General features: G+C 42.9%; 1 protein-coding gene across 3 annotated transcripts in view; it reads right to left on the bottom strand.

The window, feature by feature from the left end:
- Positions 1 to 12,415: 12,415 nt before the first annotated feature.
- Positions 12,416 to 17,579, bottom strand: part of Mpped2 (metallophosphoesterase domain containing 2) — a 174,235-nt gene continuing 169,071 nt past the window's right edge. For all 3 annotated transcript variants that reach the window (XM_029536897.1, XM_029536898.1, XM_029536899.1), the window contains 2 exons: positions 15,438 to 15,551; positions 12,416 to 12,939 (listed from right to left, as the gene is read on the bottom strand). In XM_029536897.1, coding sequence (XP_029392757.1) covers positions 12,821 to 12,939; positions 15,438 to 15,551 — 233 coding nt within the window. In that variant the 3' untranslated portion in view covers positions 12,416 to 12,820. The remainder of the gene's footprint in view (positions 12,940 to 15,437; positions 15,552 to 17,579) is intronic.

Below are 17,579 nucleotides of genomic sequence, written 5' to 3'. Positions count from 1 at the left end.
AGCTAGGGAGTATTGAAATTTATGTGTGTTGGTGCAAGGATAGTCAGTTGTCTTCAGAGGCATGGCTCCTGAGAAGCAACTCAGACCACAGTAGACTGTCCTGTAGCACACACATATGGGTAGAACTAAGTGAACTCAGTAGGCTTACGAAAAGAAATACATGAAGCTGGGAGGGAAAAGTGGTGGATACAGTAGAGGAGGAATTATAGAAGGAACGGGGGTGGATTTAATCAAGACACATAGTATGTGAACATGAAATTATCAAACCATAAAAATAATGTATGACACCTATTTATTTTTCTCTCATACTTGATTGATAATTATGGGTTGAATTTACAATATTAGCTATCAATTAGCTCATTTGGGTGAAGAAACCATAATATTGCTTTAACTATTACACTAATTACTGTATATTTATTAAACTGTTGTCCCATTCAAGAGAGATTAATTCATGGAGCAACAACTGACATTTATAAAAAGTGTGGAGACATCTTTTCATAGTGGTAGTTCACATGTGCAGGCACTATGTTGCTGTATCCTTACACTGTTACATGGACTGACACAACTGGGCCAAAGAGGAAATGAAGAAATCACACATACATAAGTTCTGATCAGGTAGTGTGTGCTTTCAGATGGAGAAGCTCAATGTGTTTATTAAATACAGTTGAACAGGGAAGTGGGGTTTTTGTATATAGCTGAACAAGGAGGCAGGGTTAATAAGCACAGCTTTAAAAAAGGCAGGGTGGTTATATTCAGCTGAACAAGGTAGGTTTGGCAGATCTTGGTAGGTTTCTGTACTGGAGCAGCCTTCAGAACATAGCCATCTGAGGGAGAATGCTAGGTGGATGTTTTCTGCACACACCGTCAGAATTGGTACTCAGACCGGGGGAGGGATTTCTCATCCCTCTGAGCCTTATCAGCAAAAGCTGTTACTCCCATGGACTGAGGTGTTGAGGTCCTTGTTATTGTCGTGCCCTTGTCAATAATACACTGTCACTCAGCACTTCATCTGCTCCTTACACTGTGCTAAGTTCTCCATCTATTTTCTCAACTGATATCTCCATTTTAACAGTGAAGGAACCAAGGCTCAGACAACAACAAGAAAATCCATAATTTGATCAAAACCTCACAGGCTGTGAGTAAGCAATGGGGTTTTGCCTTGAACCAAGTCTGCCTGCTTCGTTCCAAATGTATTTCAGTTATAATATTTAAAATATGAACTATATACCACTGCAATCATCATCTCAGATTCACTGTTTTAACTATGTATACCGTGACCTGCTCAACTATGTAATTAAAATCAGCCTACTGTGGTCTTTAATGTGAGCAAAGTCAAACTGTGCAAGAGGAACTTACAGCTTAACTGAGCCAATTCTTTCCTTTAGTTTGACCCATCGCTGATCAGCATGGTGCTAATGATGGCTGTCAGTACATCAGGGGTTATGAATGTCAGTTTGTCCTCATTCTGTAAAAGAATGGATGTATCGCCACCCATTCAGTCTTCTTTCGATTCCCAAACCCATGCTGATGGTGGTTAAGCAGCAGGCCTGAAATTGCGAGGCCACAGACAAGAATAGTAATGAATGAATGATCATTGCCAGGGTCATACTGCAAACTTATTCTCAGCTGTACATTGTTCTGACCTAAATTTAACCTGCTCCATTCCATTCTAAGAAGGTAGTTCTAGGTTTCCCATGACCTTGACAACTGTGATTAAGTCAGTAACAGAGACTTGGGGGTAATCCACTGATTGAGTAGGATGAAGTTAATCAGATAAATTACTGATGTATTCAAATGCTAGGACATCTCTAACTGAAATCTGTGAATAATTACTTAGGCTGGAGATCCCAGAGAACCTAGAGATCCATGGTTCTTTCCCCTCCTAATCTTGCTTGACTCATGTTATTGTGTTGTTTGGAAGTTTGGTTCCTTGGAATCAATCAGCATCCAGATGAGGGAGACGTCTTAAAGTTTCTTTCAAAAGCAGGAAGAAGTCTTTAGAAGTACACATGTATAAATGTGTATATAGTGGTATATAGTTCACATATGCTAGTCCCCTTGCTGACTATTATGTGATGGTACAAGCCACCTGGAAATAGTTTACTTCCCTACAATGGGCTAAGGGTCTGACCTCTCTTTAGTATGGTGATGATTCATTTTGGTCAGCCACATGGTGGTGTTTTCTGTTGTTGTTGAGGGTTTTGTTTGCTTGTTTTCTAGGAGTCATCGAACAGATAAGATATATTTGGGTGCTACCATATGTCTTATAAACTTATTAACTGTTTATTAAAGATGCAGTCTGATGTACCTTCATGGCCATATCATCCATAACAGTTTTATTAAACATTAACCCTCATATTACAACATAATGTGACAAGGTAGAAAGTGTTCTCTTTGCCCTTGGCAGGGTTTGGAAACATTTAAAAAAACAAAAACAAAAACAAAACAAAACAAAACAAAAACCCTCAAAACCCCAAAACAAAAACCAATTTTATGAGGGCATAATCATCTTATAAATTAAATTCAAGTCTAGGACATATAGAATGACATTTTCTCATTAACTCTGTTGTGAGTTTTTCATGTAGTGTCTTTGTTTTCCCTGTGTCTCACACAAACCATCTACCTTAATTTATTGGTTTAAGAACTGTCTAATTACACAGGCAAAGAAAAAAAAATTCTATGATTTTCCTTCCTTCCAGGTTTATTCTCCTTCCAGAGGAACTAGAAACCATTTCTTGCATTTTTAAAAGCTGGTATGTTTTCAAATCTCTACCTTTGCAATGTTGGCAGGCATTGCCCAGAGCAGAATGAAATAAGTAATGAGTGATGCCTGTCTTTATAAAGGTAATATTGCCTTCATCTTTAGAATTATGTTATCATTTTTTCATGTGTAAATGGAGAATGAAGAAAAGGTAAGAATGTTCCATTTCCATTGAAGACCTCATATAGAATCTAAATAAATACATAAATTGGTCGAACCTCCAACTAAATAGCACACTTTTTCTGGATAACAACTAAAGCCACAATCTTTAACCATTAAGATTTTGCTTTTGAACCAAGAAGAAGGAAGACCAACATGTGGATACTTCATTCCTCTCTAGAATAGGGAACAAAATACCCATGAAGGGAGTTACAGAGACAAAGTTTGGAGCTAAGACGAAAGGATGGACTATCCAGAGACTACCCCACCCGGGGATCCATCCCATCATCAGCCACCAAACCAAGACACTACTGCACATGCCAGAAAGATTTGGCTAAGGGACCCTGATATAGCGGCTTCTTGTGAGGCTATGCCAGTGCCTGGCAAACACAGAAGTGGATGCTCATCAGCTATTGGATGGAACACAGGGCCCCCAATGGAGGAGCTAGAGAAAGTACCCAAGGAGCTGAAGGGGTCTGCAACCCTATAGGTGGAACAACAATACGAACTAACCAGTACCCCCAGAGCTCGTGTCTCTAGCTGAATATGTAGCAGAAGATGGTCTAGTCAGCCATCATTGGGAAGAGAGGCCCCTTGGTCTTGCAAACTTTATAAACCCCAGTACAGGGCAATGCCAGGGCCAAGAAGTAGGAGTGGGTGGGTAGGGGATCAGGGGCAGGGGGAGGGTATAGGGGACTTTCTGGATAGCATTTGAAATGTAAATAAAGAAAATATCTAATAAAAATATATTTAAAAAGAAACAAAATAAAAGCCATGACCCTCAAAAAAGAAAAGATTTTGCTTTTGAACAGACAGAATACTTCTGTGAAATATACATGTATACACACACACACACACACACACACACACACACACACACACGTCGGTATTAGTCAAAGACTTTGAAATGGTAGGAAAACAGAGAGTGCTCTCATTAACTTGCTCTAACATAGCACCTAGTGGAATTTATAGAGATAAAACTTCCACTTCTGATATTCAGCTTTAGCCAGATTTTACCTATACCCACCATCAACTGTGTTCCTGAATTGATCACTACATACTCTTTCCCCAGCAAAACAGATCTATCATCAAATCTTCTTCAACTAATTTATGAGTTTTCCCTGTCAAATATGCTATAGTCTACAAAAATCACTGGAGAATATTTGGAGGGGAGGTTGGGAATGAATAATGTCACTGTTGAGTTTTATACTGGTGTCTTGGTATAAAGCCAACTCATTTGTCCTGGTGCAGGTTGGCCCACCATGGTTAGTTAAGGTTACTGGATAAACATCTGGGTGGACTTTCTCTTTGGCCTAACTCTGGACTAAACCTTCCACTAAGTAAGTCCCTTGCACACAATGGCCACATGATAAATACCATTTATCGGTAGCAAGGCTCTAGGGGTAGATTTGCATCATTGACCTCAGCAGCACCTCTAAAGGTCCATATTGGTGTACCTTAGGATGAGAATCAAAACATCCCTTTGAATGAATGTGAATAGTAGAAACACTTTCTACTAAGCTAAAGGGATAGTACATGAGTTCAACTGAAGAATTATTATAATTTTACAAAACTTTGTTGAAAGGAAACCATATAATATTAATACACATTTCCCTGCAGAATTGCCTCCAGGTTAGCAATAATTATTGAGGGAGATGTGAGAGAGTGTTTCTGTAGAATTGCTTTTAGCATTCAATGTGGTGGTCCAAAGTGGTGGTGATGGAGGGGTTCTTTAAATAGCCCTGAGAATGCTGAGCTTTAAAAAACTGTAGATGATGTTCTCAGCATCCCAGCCAAACTATACAACCAACTGACATGGATATAAATATTCATGTCAATAAATAGGATGCTGCTGAATCCACAGACAGCTAGAATCACCTGCACGTTGTCACTTCACTAGAGATATGATTTGTTGAGGAAAAGCTTTCCATTAGAGGAGTATTCTCACAGAGCAGCCAGTGCCCTTCTGTAGAAAAGCTCATTGCAGATATTGTGGGGAGGGGTCCAATCCTCCTTGTCTCCCATAGAGCCAATAGATTCCATATTAACGAGATAATCAGACAGCTCACCTATCTCTTTTGTCAAGGATGTGCTGACATCATAGAAGATAAAGTTGTCAATTCACACTTTCAATAAAAACATGAATTTCCTTATTGTTATTGCTGTATGCTATTCCTATCGACACCACCTTCCTTTGTGAAGATGATTAAACAACAACAACCAATGTCAAGAGAAGAACACTCTGCCAATCTACCATAGTTTTTACATCTTAGAAAAGATGAAGTCTGTATGACTCACACTGGGACTAGTGACCTGGTGAATGAACATTGGTCATTCTGCCCTTTAGAAAACTAGGAAAGTTCTTACCCTCTGAACACTTTATTTCACTTTTATTAAAGGGTGAATGTGTTATCTATTAGACATCACATTATTGAGGCGTATATGCCTACCGCGAATACTTTAATGCAAAGTCATGCGTGATGCATACTTATTTCTGGTGTCCCTGCACAGACAGAAATTTCAACAAATATTCTCAGTTGAGTGTAACTGTCCAAGTTACAGTTTACACATATTTTGAGACAAGAACCAAGAAGGTGAAAATATGGCACTTTAAAGAGTGTTCCACTAAATTAATGCTATAGCCAGGAATGGTGTGTTTAATGGTGCAGGTCTGTCATTTGATGCTTTGACCCTTTTATGTCCACTCTCATCTTCATCTGATGAGACAAAAAACTATACAGACTGTTTCCTCTTTGAAACAGTGCTAGGTCCTACATAGAGGTACCATACTCTGCTCCCTTAAAGACCCTTTATTGATCTATGTAAAATCCTGAGGGACAAGGAGCTAGATATTCCCCACCATAGGGAGACAGGTCAAGGAAGCAGGTTGGTAAATTGAAGAAAATAAATACACGCCCTTGTGTGTGATGAGTGTGATTTCAGGAAAGCATTTTGGGGGTAGGGGTGAGGAGGCATCTGACAGCTCAGTCAATTTTCACTCACAACAAAGGTAGGTGTGCTGACTTTCACACTCTAATACACCGCTCATGGTCCTACTTACCAAATGTCAGCTCTTCTGTCCGGGAGTCACCGCTAAAGTGGATGGACATCTAGACCCCTGGAAATAGTCATCAGGAAGGTACCAATGCAATCCCTGGCCAAAGACACCCTGTAGAATGAGCTCAGAGCAGCACAAAGAGTGCTCAGGGCAGTATTTCTCCAGAGAGCGATTTCAGATTCCATATCAAAGTAACGGGTGGCCTTGGATAAATCATTCCTCTCATTTATGTGCTGAACGAGAGAAAACAAGTCAAGAACTGATGCATGCAAAAGCATTTGGAGGTGATGGATGGGGACATTAGGGTGCATTTCGTCAATGGCATGCCATTAGAGAAAGCCATTTCATAGAGTAAATTAAGAAAACAAACCAGCTACGTGACACACTTGGAGGTGCCACTGGCCGCCGTGCTTTTCCTCCTCCTGGACTGGAGCTGCAGAGGACTGATGGTACCACTCTCGCTGTTAGCTACCTCTGTCTGTCTGAGACTCAGGCCGTCACCTTGGGCTTCTCTGTAACTATGGCCATTCGTGCAACCTGGGAAGCCTCTGTCTGGCCAGCCCTGATTTCCCTTCATTGTCTGGAACTGTGACTTAACCCTCAGGGCATGCTGTTCACTTTCATGTGTCAGTGGCTCATTCTCTCCAACCCATTTTAAGATTCATCCGAAGCAAGTACTGGGTCTCACAAATAAAGTACTGGGTCTTCCTAGCCTACGACCTGGTTTATAGCACTCAGTACATATTTGTAAGTTTCATCTGCTGTTAACTTTGCTCATTTTTTTTTCTCGCAGGTCGAGCTACTGTTTGCCAAATGGATGAATTCATTAGGAAATCATGTCCTTGACTGGAGGAGCTAGAAACACACATACAGAAAGAACGAACGCTGGACTCAGCTCACAAGGTACACAAACAACACTTAGAAATGTGTGGGCAGCTACTGCAGCATCAAAGGGACTGAGGAAGCTGAGGGAAGCAACCAGAAAATATGAATTCCTGGAAGAATTACATAGTTGTCAGGTGAGCATGACAGGGGGCTGCAGCAGGTGCATGTCCATGAGCACAGGCATGGGAGGAGCATTTGTGTTCCGAGTCACTCGCTACTTCAGAAGCCTCTACTGAAAAGCTCAGCCTGTCTCCAAGGTCATCCACTACTATCGAGGTAGAAATGGGCCATGAAATCAGACCCTTTCTCCTGGTGAGAAGGCGCTGAGTGCTTAGATGCACCTTATGGTAACTGTGGCTTCATAAAAATCAAGGCTGATGGATGGGGAGGAGGCGCTCTGCCTTTGTATGTTTAGTCTGTTCCCGCTTTTAGTGCGGCTGGGGCTGGGCCTCCTAATGGAAATGCATCCCCGTCTCACCGTCAAGCGGACACAGATGCGCTTGGATAGGAAAGAGCCTTTCCCTCAAGATTCTTCTCCTGGAAGGCTTTCCTTCTCCCAGAAGGAAACAGGAGTCAAGGGAACCCACCACAATGTTTTGTTAGGTAGCTCAAGTTAGGTAGACAGGAATTTTAAAAGCTCATTTCGGGTCGCTAGTGTGGGTTTTTAGTTCCCTAACATGCCATGCACTCTCAAGGATTGCCTTTCTCGTCTGAAGGGCTGTGACTAACAGGAAGTTAAGGTAACTGGTGGGGTTTTAATTTCCTTTTAAAAACAACTTTGCTTTAAAAACCGATGACGAGGAGAACAATTAAATCCTCCTCGAAGGACCCCAACGGTGTTACCTTCTGAGATAGGAGTGGTGAGGGAGTTTTACCCATTCTACAGGGTGGGCCTGGGGCTGAAGGAAGCTTGTAGCCAAGGCCATCGGTGTGTATCACAGGTGACCATCTTCCCAGAACCCAGCAGCTTCCAGAGCTTGCACACACATGCACGTGCATGTCAAGCAAATGAGAGACCCAGCTGTGTCTGACGTAGACAGGATGGACCCAGGCCCTCACCTCTCCCTTGACCAGGAGGAATGGGGTATTTGCAGAGCTGCCACAAGTAGACCGTTTGACAGAGGGAAAACTCACCCTTAGAGGAGCATCCAGAGGCCCTACACTCTGAGGTTTCTTTTGAACTATCCAGTTTGTCCCCCACAGGTTAGTGCTACTCCACTACAAAGTCATCTTCTTCCTGGCCAAAGCCGAACTCACAATCCTGATTATTCCTGAATGCCAAGTGGAAAATTGTTCAAGTTCAACATTAAGAGATCAATATCAGTGTGGAGTTCTACCTTTGATTAGCTTTGTGACCATGGTGAGGGCCAGTGGCCCTCTGTGAACCTCAACTGATCCACAGAGGTGAACTCTATATAGGAACCAAGTAAGCAGGGGTCCTCACGGAGCTTAGGTAATGGTGCATTTTCATCTTCTAGGGAGAAGTGAGATATTTGGAACACACACACTCAGCAAGTTGGCTAACAGTTACAAACTAGGAGAAAAACATCCTGTCTTAAGACTGATTTCTAGGAAGAAGTTGGGAACTTTCTATGAAAAGCACAGACAAAGACGTCTGAACCGGGACCTCCCTACCCAGAGACAGCAGTGTTCAAAGATGCCTCAATTGGAAGACAAAGGATGCCTCAGTTCACTGTTGCTTAGTGATTAAATAAATGAGAACAGGACAGGAAAAAAATACAGAGAAGTACACAAACAGAGGGGGGATCCCAGGTTTACCAGAGACAGGCATTCTCAGGGGACTTGGCGAGGGTGGCATCCTTCTTGGGCACACCAAGTGCCTTCTCTGCAATGGACAAACCCCAAATCCTCCCAGCTGACCTGGGTCACAGTCTTATTTACTTACACAATGGAGAAGATGAAGGCGGATGTAATGCTGGCCATCTGTCAGAGTAATACTGACCTGTCCCTGAAAGGGATTTCAGCAATCCCCTATCATCTTTGTGAGACAAAATAATATCATGGCACAAGGGCAAATCATGCACAAACAGAGCTAGAAAGAAATGGTGCAATTCAGGGGGGGAAGAGACACCGCAAGAGATGGCACATCAATATGTACCATGTTAGCAACTTGGTACTCAAAACCTCTCTCTAATCGGGGAATAGAAGAGATTTTGTAAGGTGTGATATTCAAGCTAGAAACTCAGGCTCTCTGGTCTGCTTCTCATAAATGCCCATATTTCTTAAAAAAGGGAGTTGATTTCTCCTCACACAGCATGTGCAGAAACAGAACTCCTCAGACACAAGGCTTCTGAACCTCTCTGGGGAAAAGGGTCACCAGACAGAATCCTGCCTGGAGAATCTAGACACAGAGCAGGGTGACCAAACTGAACAAACGCACACTGTTTACCAGCTGTCAGGCAGAGATCTCCATGTCAGAGTTCACATGACACGCTTCTTCCTGAAGACAGTGATGTTAGTCCAAGAGGAAGCTGGGACTTAGGCTGGCTCGGGAGCATCTATGGCTGTTGCGATGTCCTGGGCCTCCAACTTGATGTTGCCACTAAGCCACATTGAAAGGTACTTCCATAGGTTCTTACATGAGGAACAGACAATGTCTCAGGCCCTCTGACTTTCTGTTATCTTTTAGGCATTACATTTTTTTGGTTCATAGACAGAGTTAACAGAAAGCACATCTTGACGGACTCAGAGCTAGCTTAGAACCTTCCATTTTTCCTAAGGAAACCGACTTTGTTGGCAGTGGTGCTGATTTTTTTTTTTTTTATAACCTGGGGCTTACGAGTGCTTAGAATTTGAGGATGAAAATAAAATATGAAACCTGTTCATCAGATTGCCTAATAATGAAATACAAAGCGCTGGATTTATAGCCACCATTCTTGAATGATGCCTTGCTATGCTATGCCAACAGAGAAGGCTTTAGACAGACCTTATGGATGTCACAGAAACAGTTCATGCACGTGGAGTGTGGCCTGGTTGCAGAAATTTCTGTGGATGTTCAGTTCAATGCTCGAGATATAGCAGAATGGGCCATTTCCTAAGAGTACACACTGGAAGGCAATTTTAGCAAGTATTTCACTTAATCTGTTAAGTGTTCAAATGTGGTTTCAAGGGCTGTGTACACACACGTGTCCTCAGGACCATCCCTCCATGCCTGGAGACCTTCCTTTGCCTTGCAGAGATGTCTGATTAACTGCCAGGTGAAGTGTCTTTTCAGTACTTTGCGTCTCTGTCCATCCCCCTAGGAAAGAGCACCCAGGCAACAATCTTCACACCAAGTCCGCAGATTAAGGGAGGATTGTCAGCTTGTCTCAGGACCTCATCCATCTCAGCTCCCACCGTCACAGACTCCCCTCGCTGGGAAGCCCGCGCACCTGTTGCACAGTGTCAGATCAGAAACTGACAGGCCTAAGAGATGCAACTAAAATGGACAGAGATAATGATGAGAATTTGTGCTGTCTGTCATTTGAAGAAGACTGTTCCAAGAATTCCATCCGGGAATAGCATCAAAGGAATCACAATGGTTAGACTGAATGGAAATGCAACGCGGTGGGCACAGACCACAAAGTGGTCTATAGACGTACCACAGATTTAAGATCTTATTGCAATTCAGGGTGCGGGGGATGTGCACTTGTAAACCTGGCAGTTAAAAAGTGGAGACAGGTGGATCAAGAGGTCAAGATCGTCCTCTATTACACAGAGTTCTAGGTCAGCCTGGGTTATCTGAGACACTGTTTCAGAAAATTGAAACAACAATAAAATAAAAAACAAAATAATCTACAAACAAGCAAAACCCCTACAAACAACAATAGCAAGGTGCTTTTCCTCAGTGTTTCTTTTAGACCAGTTATTCTCAACCTGAGGGTCACGACCACTACAAGGGTCAACTATCAGACATCCTGAACATCCTATATTTACATTATGATTCATAACAGTGGTGAAATAACAGTTATGAAGTAACAACAAGATCATTATATAGCTAGAGGTTATTACAACAGAGGAACTTATTAAACTGTTGCAGCATTAAGAAGGTTGAGGACCACTGATCTAGACAAAACGAAAGAGGTATATAAAATTTCCCCAGCCCACCACTGGCCCCGTCTTTGGAAGAAAAAAAAAAAAGTCAGTGGAATCATTAAAACAAAAATGAAACAGTGGGGTGGGGGTGACCACCCCATGTCATGAGGATAATTGAGAATGTTTAGTGAGTGGGTATCTGTCCTCTGAGGTGCCCTCTGCTCACTACCACTGTCATAGCCCAAACAGCAGTCACAGCCTTGACCATCTTTCTGTCCCTATACATTACAGTGGCCGAAGATGGAAGCTGTACCTTCTGCAATCTAAGATGAGACAAATGGCTGCAGGGAGAACCTCCTGTCAGTGCCTTATCAATGGACCTGCCAGCCTGGGATTGGTAGGCCATAAACATTTTCTATTGAAAAATTAGAAAAACCACCCCACTATTTTAATTGTTCAGAAGGGGATTACTCAAATCGCAGGTAAGTAAATCATCCTAGCCCCGGGACAAGCCTACTCCCCCCCCCCCCCGGCAGCCCAATCACACAGCACCGATTTAAAAAATCTTGCAATTTTATTTGCATATAAAGGCCGCTAGATATAGAATATCACAATAAATTTAAAGAAAACAACTGCTTTCCTAAATTTGAAGGTAACATAAAATAGAATAGCGCTCAATGGCATCGACAATGGGAGACCAGAAAGGATTATTAGCAACAATATTTTGTGCTAGCGAAGATTGCATCAACACACAGTGCAAAATGGGAGGGGGAGGGGAGTGAAAAGACAATGAAGGGCCTTTAAATAGAAAGGACGACTAAGCCTTATTTAGTTCGCTTCCGATGCATCCACTGGAGTCTATACACACTGGTTACTGTACCTAGACTGGACTCAAGTTCTTTAAGACCTCGAGTTTGCAGAAAGAATGGGTCAGTTCCTTCAGATGTCTGGTGGGCTGCTACTGATGTGGCTTTGCAGTTGTACTGTCCTTGGCAAGATTAAACTCCCAACTGAGTCGTAATGCACAAAAAATAGCTATATATATATATATATATATATATATATATATATATATATATATATATATATATATATATAAATCCACACTGAAAAGGAGTCTGCACACTTTTTTTTCCTTGCATGACCATCTCTTGATGGATTCTCGTTTCCTTATTTTTAAAGCTCAAATAATTGAAAAGAAACAAACAGTGAGAGTTGGTAGCATCATGATATGGATCTCTCTGGCTAAGCCTCTGCGTGAGGGCTGTTCTTCCCCCACCTCAGACACAGTCTTCTTTATAGTCAGAGTGAAGCTAATGTTTTTCCAAACCAACTTTTGTCGAGATTGCTCTAAATTGGGGCCATATCTGTAAAATAAAAATGAGGCAATACCAAGAAAACAACAACAAAACGTTGAAAATTAAAACATATCAAACAATACTCAGAGTTGTGCAAATCTGGGTGATTTTTCAAAACACCACCTTTGTGTTTCTTTCTGTGTTTTTTTTTTTTTTAAAAATCTTTTCCTTTCAGCTTAAAGCATATTCAAATAAGACTTTTTTAAATCATCATTTCTCTCTCTCTCTCTCTCTCTCTCTTTTTTTTTTTTAAAAGAAAGCTTGGCTGTCCTTTGGCAAATACTAACAATTTACAATGGCGTGGCCTTTGAGCAAACAGAAGTCATTTTACAAATTCACAATGCTCCTTTGATTTCAAATGGATACCCCACTCAAAAAAGCAAAAAAGAGGCGGCACAACGTAGCATCTTTTTTTTTTTTTTTTTCCTTTTCCCTCCTGTTCCAACAATTTACAAAAAGAACTCACAGGATTTGGAAATAAACAAGTCAGAGAATGTGAGTTTATAATTAGAAAAATGGCAGTTTGCAGACCGTCCCTCACATTCCCATGTGATGCTTGACGCTTTAAGAGCCCTGTGGGTTTGGAAGGTCAAATATGATTGGAGGGTTGGTCGGTTGAAAGCTGACTGTACAGGTTGAGGCATTAATGTAGGTGGTGTAGCCGTCGGTCATGATGCCGTACCCTGTGGGAAGAAAGTGTCAGTTACTGCAGTATACACAAATGATGGCAGCGGTTGAGCACAGGGCCAGGGGCAGGGAGAACAACCACATCTTTGTCAGAGGGCAGGGGGATGAAATTCAGTGGGCCTTTCCAGATACCACAGATTTTAGGAGCTCCTGGCCAATTTGCTGTTTGCTTTAAAAGGGGGAGAATTCTCCCCTCCAACACAGAGTGATTCATCCCTTGTGTCCTCCTTGCTTAAACACTGAACTCATCAGGCAAAAGACATGATACCTGTACCACTGAGAAGAAGGAAAAGTATTCCCCTACCTGTCAAGTATCATCTTCATTTCAAACTCCTGCATTAACTATTAAGTTGCGGGAAGGAAGTGGGCGGCCTAAGAGCACACAACCTGGCTCCAGGAGGAGGGAGATGAGAGAGCTGAGGTTTACCCTCATCCTGACAGTGATCTGGCTCCGTGACTACTAACCACAAGTCGCTGATTCTACCTGAGTTATGTGACTTTAACGCTAAGCACTGCCTCTTCAACTTCAGTAGGTCGAGACATTGCCAAGGGGCCCCGTTTCCTGACCATACCCAGACAGCATAGAGGAAAGCACCCGAACATGAACGCCGAGGCAATGCCATGGCATCCCTGGTATGTAGACTTTCTTTATAGTTTTTAACATACTGACATTTTTGGGCTTCTTAGAAGTTTGCACATTTCCAGGGACACCTTACAGCTTCTACAATGAGTCGGTAATTCTATGTCCACACTGGACTCCGTAGTATATAAAAACAGCAAAGGAGAAACAAAATGACCGGGACTTACAGAAATTACTGATAAGGTTCCTATCCCTCCACCCTCCTCCTGCTCCATTTGCTAAAATTTTTCCAAGTAAGCCTGTGGAGAGCTTAATGAGGGTCAATGGAAAAATCTCTTAAGAAAAGAAAAGCTGCATTTAAAATGTGCACTGTTTGGTTCCGGGGTCATAAAGTCTTGTTATCTCTCTCCATCAAGAGGCTGGTATTTGCCCTCTCTCTGCCCTCTTTAGCTGTCTTAAGTGAATAAAAGCAAGTCACGTTTATTTGAATATGATCACTTCCTTTTAAAGCAAGTTTATTATTGTGGGACTTCAGTGGAATTCTCCAATTGTCTGGCCAGTTTAAGGTAAATTAATGACTTAGCTCCCCCAAGCCCCCCCCTTTTTTAAAGGGTGAAATGCAAACTCAAAGGAATCCTACAGGAATTCAAACTAGTGTTCAAGATACCAGTCCCCCCGCCCCCATCACGTCCTCCAGGAAATATAGTTTAGATAGGCCCTCCCATCTCTCTGTTCTTACCTCTCCTAAAGAATATTCACTCACTCCTGCTTAGGGAGCAGAGGAGACTCAGCTCCACCCACTCACTCCTCTGCCTCCTGCCAGAGCTGCACCCCTGTTTTCCAGCCAGTTAGCTGGTGCCTGTGTTTGGGGGCAAGCTGATTTTTCTCTGGCCTCTGAGGATGATTTCTCAATACACTCTTTATGACTCGCCTAACTAGGAAGCCACCATGCTTGAGGACTCTGTGGAGTAGACTTGGCGTTCCGTTTCACCAAGCACACAGCCCTATACACCTCAACTTGACTCTGACATTTATAAGTAACTCCAGAAAGCCACACTGAGCAGTGAGACTTGTGGCAGCTGCCTACATAAGCACTTCTGCCTCATACAAATATACACACCACGGCCAGTCTTGTAGTTTCTGAGACCCCCCCAAGATCAGCTGACTCTGCTTGTCTACAAAAGCCCAGTGCCATCCTGGTTTGAAAAGGCAGAGCAGACAAAACCCAGAGCCCCGAAGGTTCCGTGAAACTTTTGGGTTCTGGGGCCTTGACTCAACTTACCTTGAAAGACAGAAACCAACCAGTGGACATTTTCTGTTAGAGATTTCATTGTTTCAGTCAACCTCAGCCAACAGTGCTAACAGTTTCTGATAGTTCTGAGCATAGTAAGGAAATGCTGATTTGCAGAGGGTGTTTCCTTCCAGATCTGTTAGGAAGCTTTCCTCGCACATACAGAGCAAGCCTGCAGAGATCAGCGTGTGTTCCTGGCTCTTTCTGTGTTTTGGAATATAAGACGCCACAGAGACAGGCAGGGACCACAGATTCTCTGGGTTGTGTCTACCCTCCAGGGCAACTTGGCTAACTCCCTTAAAGTGAAAACCATCTGGCCCTATTGGTGCTGCAGCAATAGTTATAGTCCTAGACTCCAGGGCTGCCTGGGAGAGTGTGGGGCCTGTGGTAAAGTGAGCCACACAGGGCTCCTACTGGCCTTTCTACTTAAAAGACAACAATACAAAATATTTATTAGCCTCATAGGCGCGAGTTTTTCTCGTGAGGTTTCATCTCATAAACAGGTTCCTTCTGAATAAAGCTCAAGGATCACTGAGTTCTCACCGCACCATGTCCAGCCGAGGCTGCCTGCTGGAGAGGGTGAGGCCACGAAAAATGCACGTAGTCCATCCCTGTCCTCTTACCTTCGTGAATTCCACCGAACACATGGAGCTTGGGCCGAATGCGCCTCTGGACTGTGTTTAAGAGCTCCACGCAGCCCACCCTTTGAAGCTCCTTTGGAACCCAGTCTCGAAAACCTAAGGGCAGAATGCAATCAATACTCTTAATTTTCCTTCTTCAGGTAAGGTTTCATGCCGACTTTCAGGAAGCCATAACTCATCGGAAAGTTTATTATGTTATCTGTAATCCCAGCCTCCCCATTAAAGCTCAGAATGGCTTTTAAGGAACGTTCACTCATCGTTTTGTCTTCTTTGGATTCTTGATTAATTTTTTTTTCCATTTTTTCCCCCTTTCCAGTTAATTAACATTCTTTTTTCTGCAAGAAGTTTGATTTATTCAGCCACAGGTTTCGACTCTTCTTCCTAAGATCAATGACATTCATTCCCGGCAGCCCATAACAGCTCTTCCCCACTCGATTCTGCTGCTTTCTCTTCTTCCAAAGTCTTTCTTGTGCATAGACGCACCGGTTTATTCTCATGACAGCGCACAGAAAGGAGATGTGGAAGAGCTGCCTGGGAACTGGCCACAGGATGCCTTGCTCTGCTTAGAGACACCACTCTTAACCCTTGCTGGTTCCCGGCAACCAAAGACTTGGAATACCCGGTTGCTTCTCCAATCCTCTTTAGCAACAGACAACGTGACCTTATGGTGGCATCCAGCAAGCTTGGGCTAATTGACTGGTTTTAAAGTAAAAGCCACTTAGTCCTCCGCTTAATGCAGAAAATCTATAAAACACTGACATTGATTATAGCAGAAGTCAGCTATCTAGATGATTATGGCCTAAAATGAAATCCATACACCTCAGCAGGGTGGGGCATGGAGAAGCCAGGTGGGATGAAAGGCCGCACCACAGCCTGTGGAAATCTACTCCACAGCTCCATTAGGTACTGTTTACTGTTAGAAATGGCTTGGCAGGAAGGGACCAATTTCTGCTCTACTTGGCGAGGCAAGAGCCATGAATATTTCGTCTCTGTGAAGACAGGGTAGCTGGGGTGTGGGCAGTGGCTGGAGAGAATAGGAAGCGTATCAGATGAGAGCAAGTGCCTAGCAAAAACCAAACTGGTGTACACAAAGCTATGAAGAAAAGGGAGCACTCTGAATCCATAGAGATTAACATTATTACCTCATGGGTGTGTTGTCTTGAAGGAAAACCACTTCACTGTGTCTATGAGTACCTCAGATAACATCTTGCTGAGACTATTAATAGCAGAGAGTAAATAGCACATAGAACTTCCTTCACACTGAGAATTCAAGGATTCAAACTCTCTAGTCCCACCCGAGCCCCAGCCCAGCCCAGCCCAGCATTTTCCAAAGCCCCACGCTTAAAGCTCTTTACATTGTGAAAGCTTTGTCTGACTTCTTATGAAACTTCTGGGTGTGGAACTCCCTCTGATGCATGTACACCCTGGTTTATCTCACTTTTACTACGAAAAGAGGAGCAGCAGCCCCTGTTGTAAGCTTTGCCAGGATGCCGGATTGTGTAGACTATTGTGTTGAGACTCTTGCGATTACTATCACTTGCCTCATGCCAAAATGAGTGACCTCATTGTGAACTGCTTGTCCTGTTTGAAGTCATGTTTGAAGGGACGCTCTAGTAATGGGGATGCTTCTAGGCTATAGCTATCCAGGACCCCCACCATGAGCTGCACCCAGCCAGGCTGCACAGGTGGAGGAGTCGAGCTGACTAGAATGTTCTTGCAGTGCGCTCTTGCTAAGTCACCCTAGCCAAAATATTTGGTTGGCAATGTACTGATTAAATTAGTCTAAATAATGAAGTAAATTGATAATGATTAGATTAAGCTCTTTGGCAAATACAGTCTTAGGGAATGCAGGAGAGGTGAAGCACTTCAAAGAGAGAGAGGTGTGGGCATAGTGGTCCCATGTATCACACTGACGACAACAGAATTAGCCTTTCTTCCCGCTTCACCATCACTAACATGTGGCTCCGTGGCCTCAGCCTGCATTCATTCCTCTTTCCATTTGTTCAGGAGACACGGATCCCTCCCCCCCTTTTTTTTTATTATTATTATTTTCTTTATTTACATTTCAAATGCTATCCCGAAAGTTTCCTATACCCTCCCCCCACCTCTGCTCCCCTACCCACC

Source organism: Mus pahari, chromosome 3 (assembly GCF_900095145.1).
Source record: "Mus pahari chromosome 3, PAHARI_EIJ_v1.1, whole genome shotgun sequence".
Classification (NCBI taxonomy): Eukaryota; Metazoa; Chordata; class Mammalia; order Rodentia; family Muridae; genus Mus; species Mus pahari.
The sequence above is the reverse complement of the archived record's forward strand: the minus strand, read 5'-3'. Positions and strand labels throughout refer to the sequence as shown.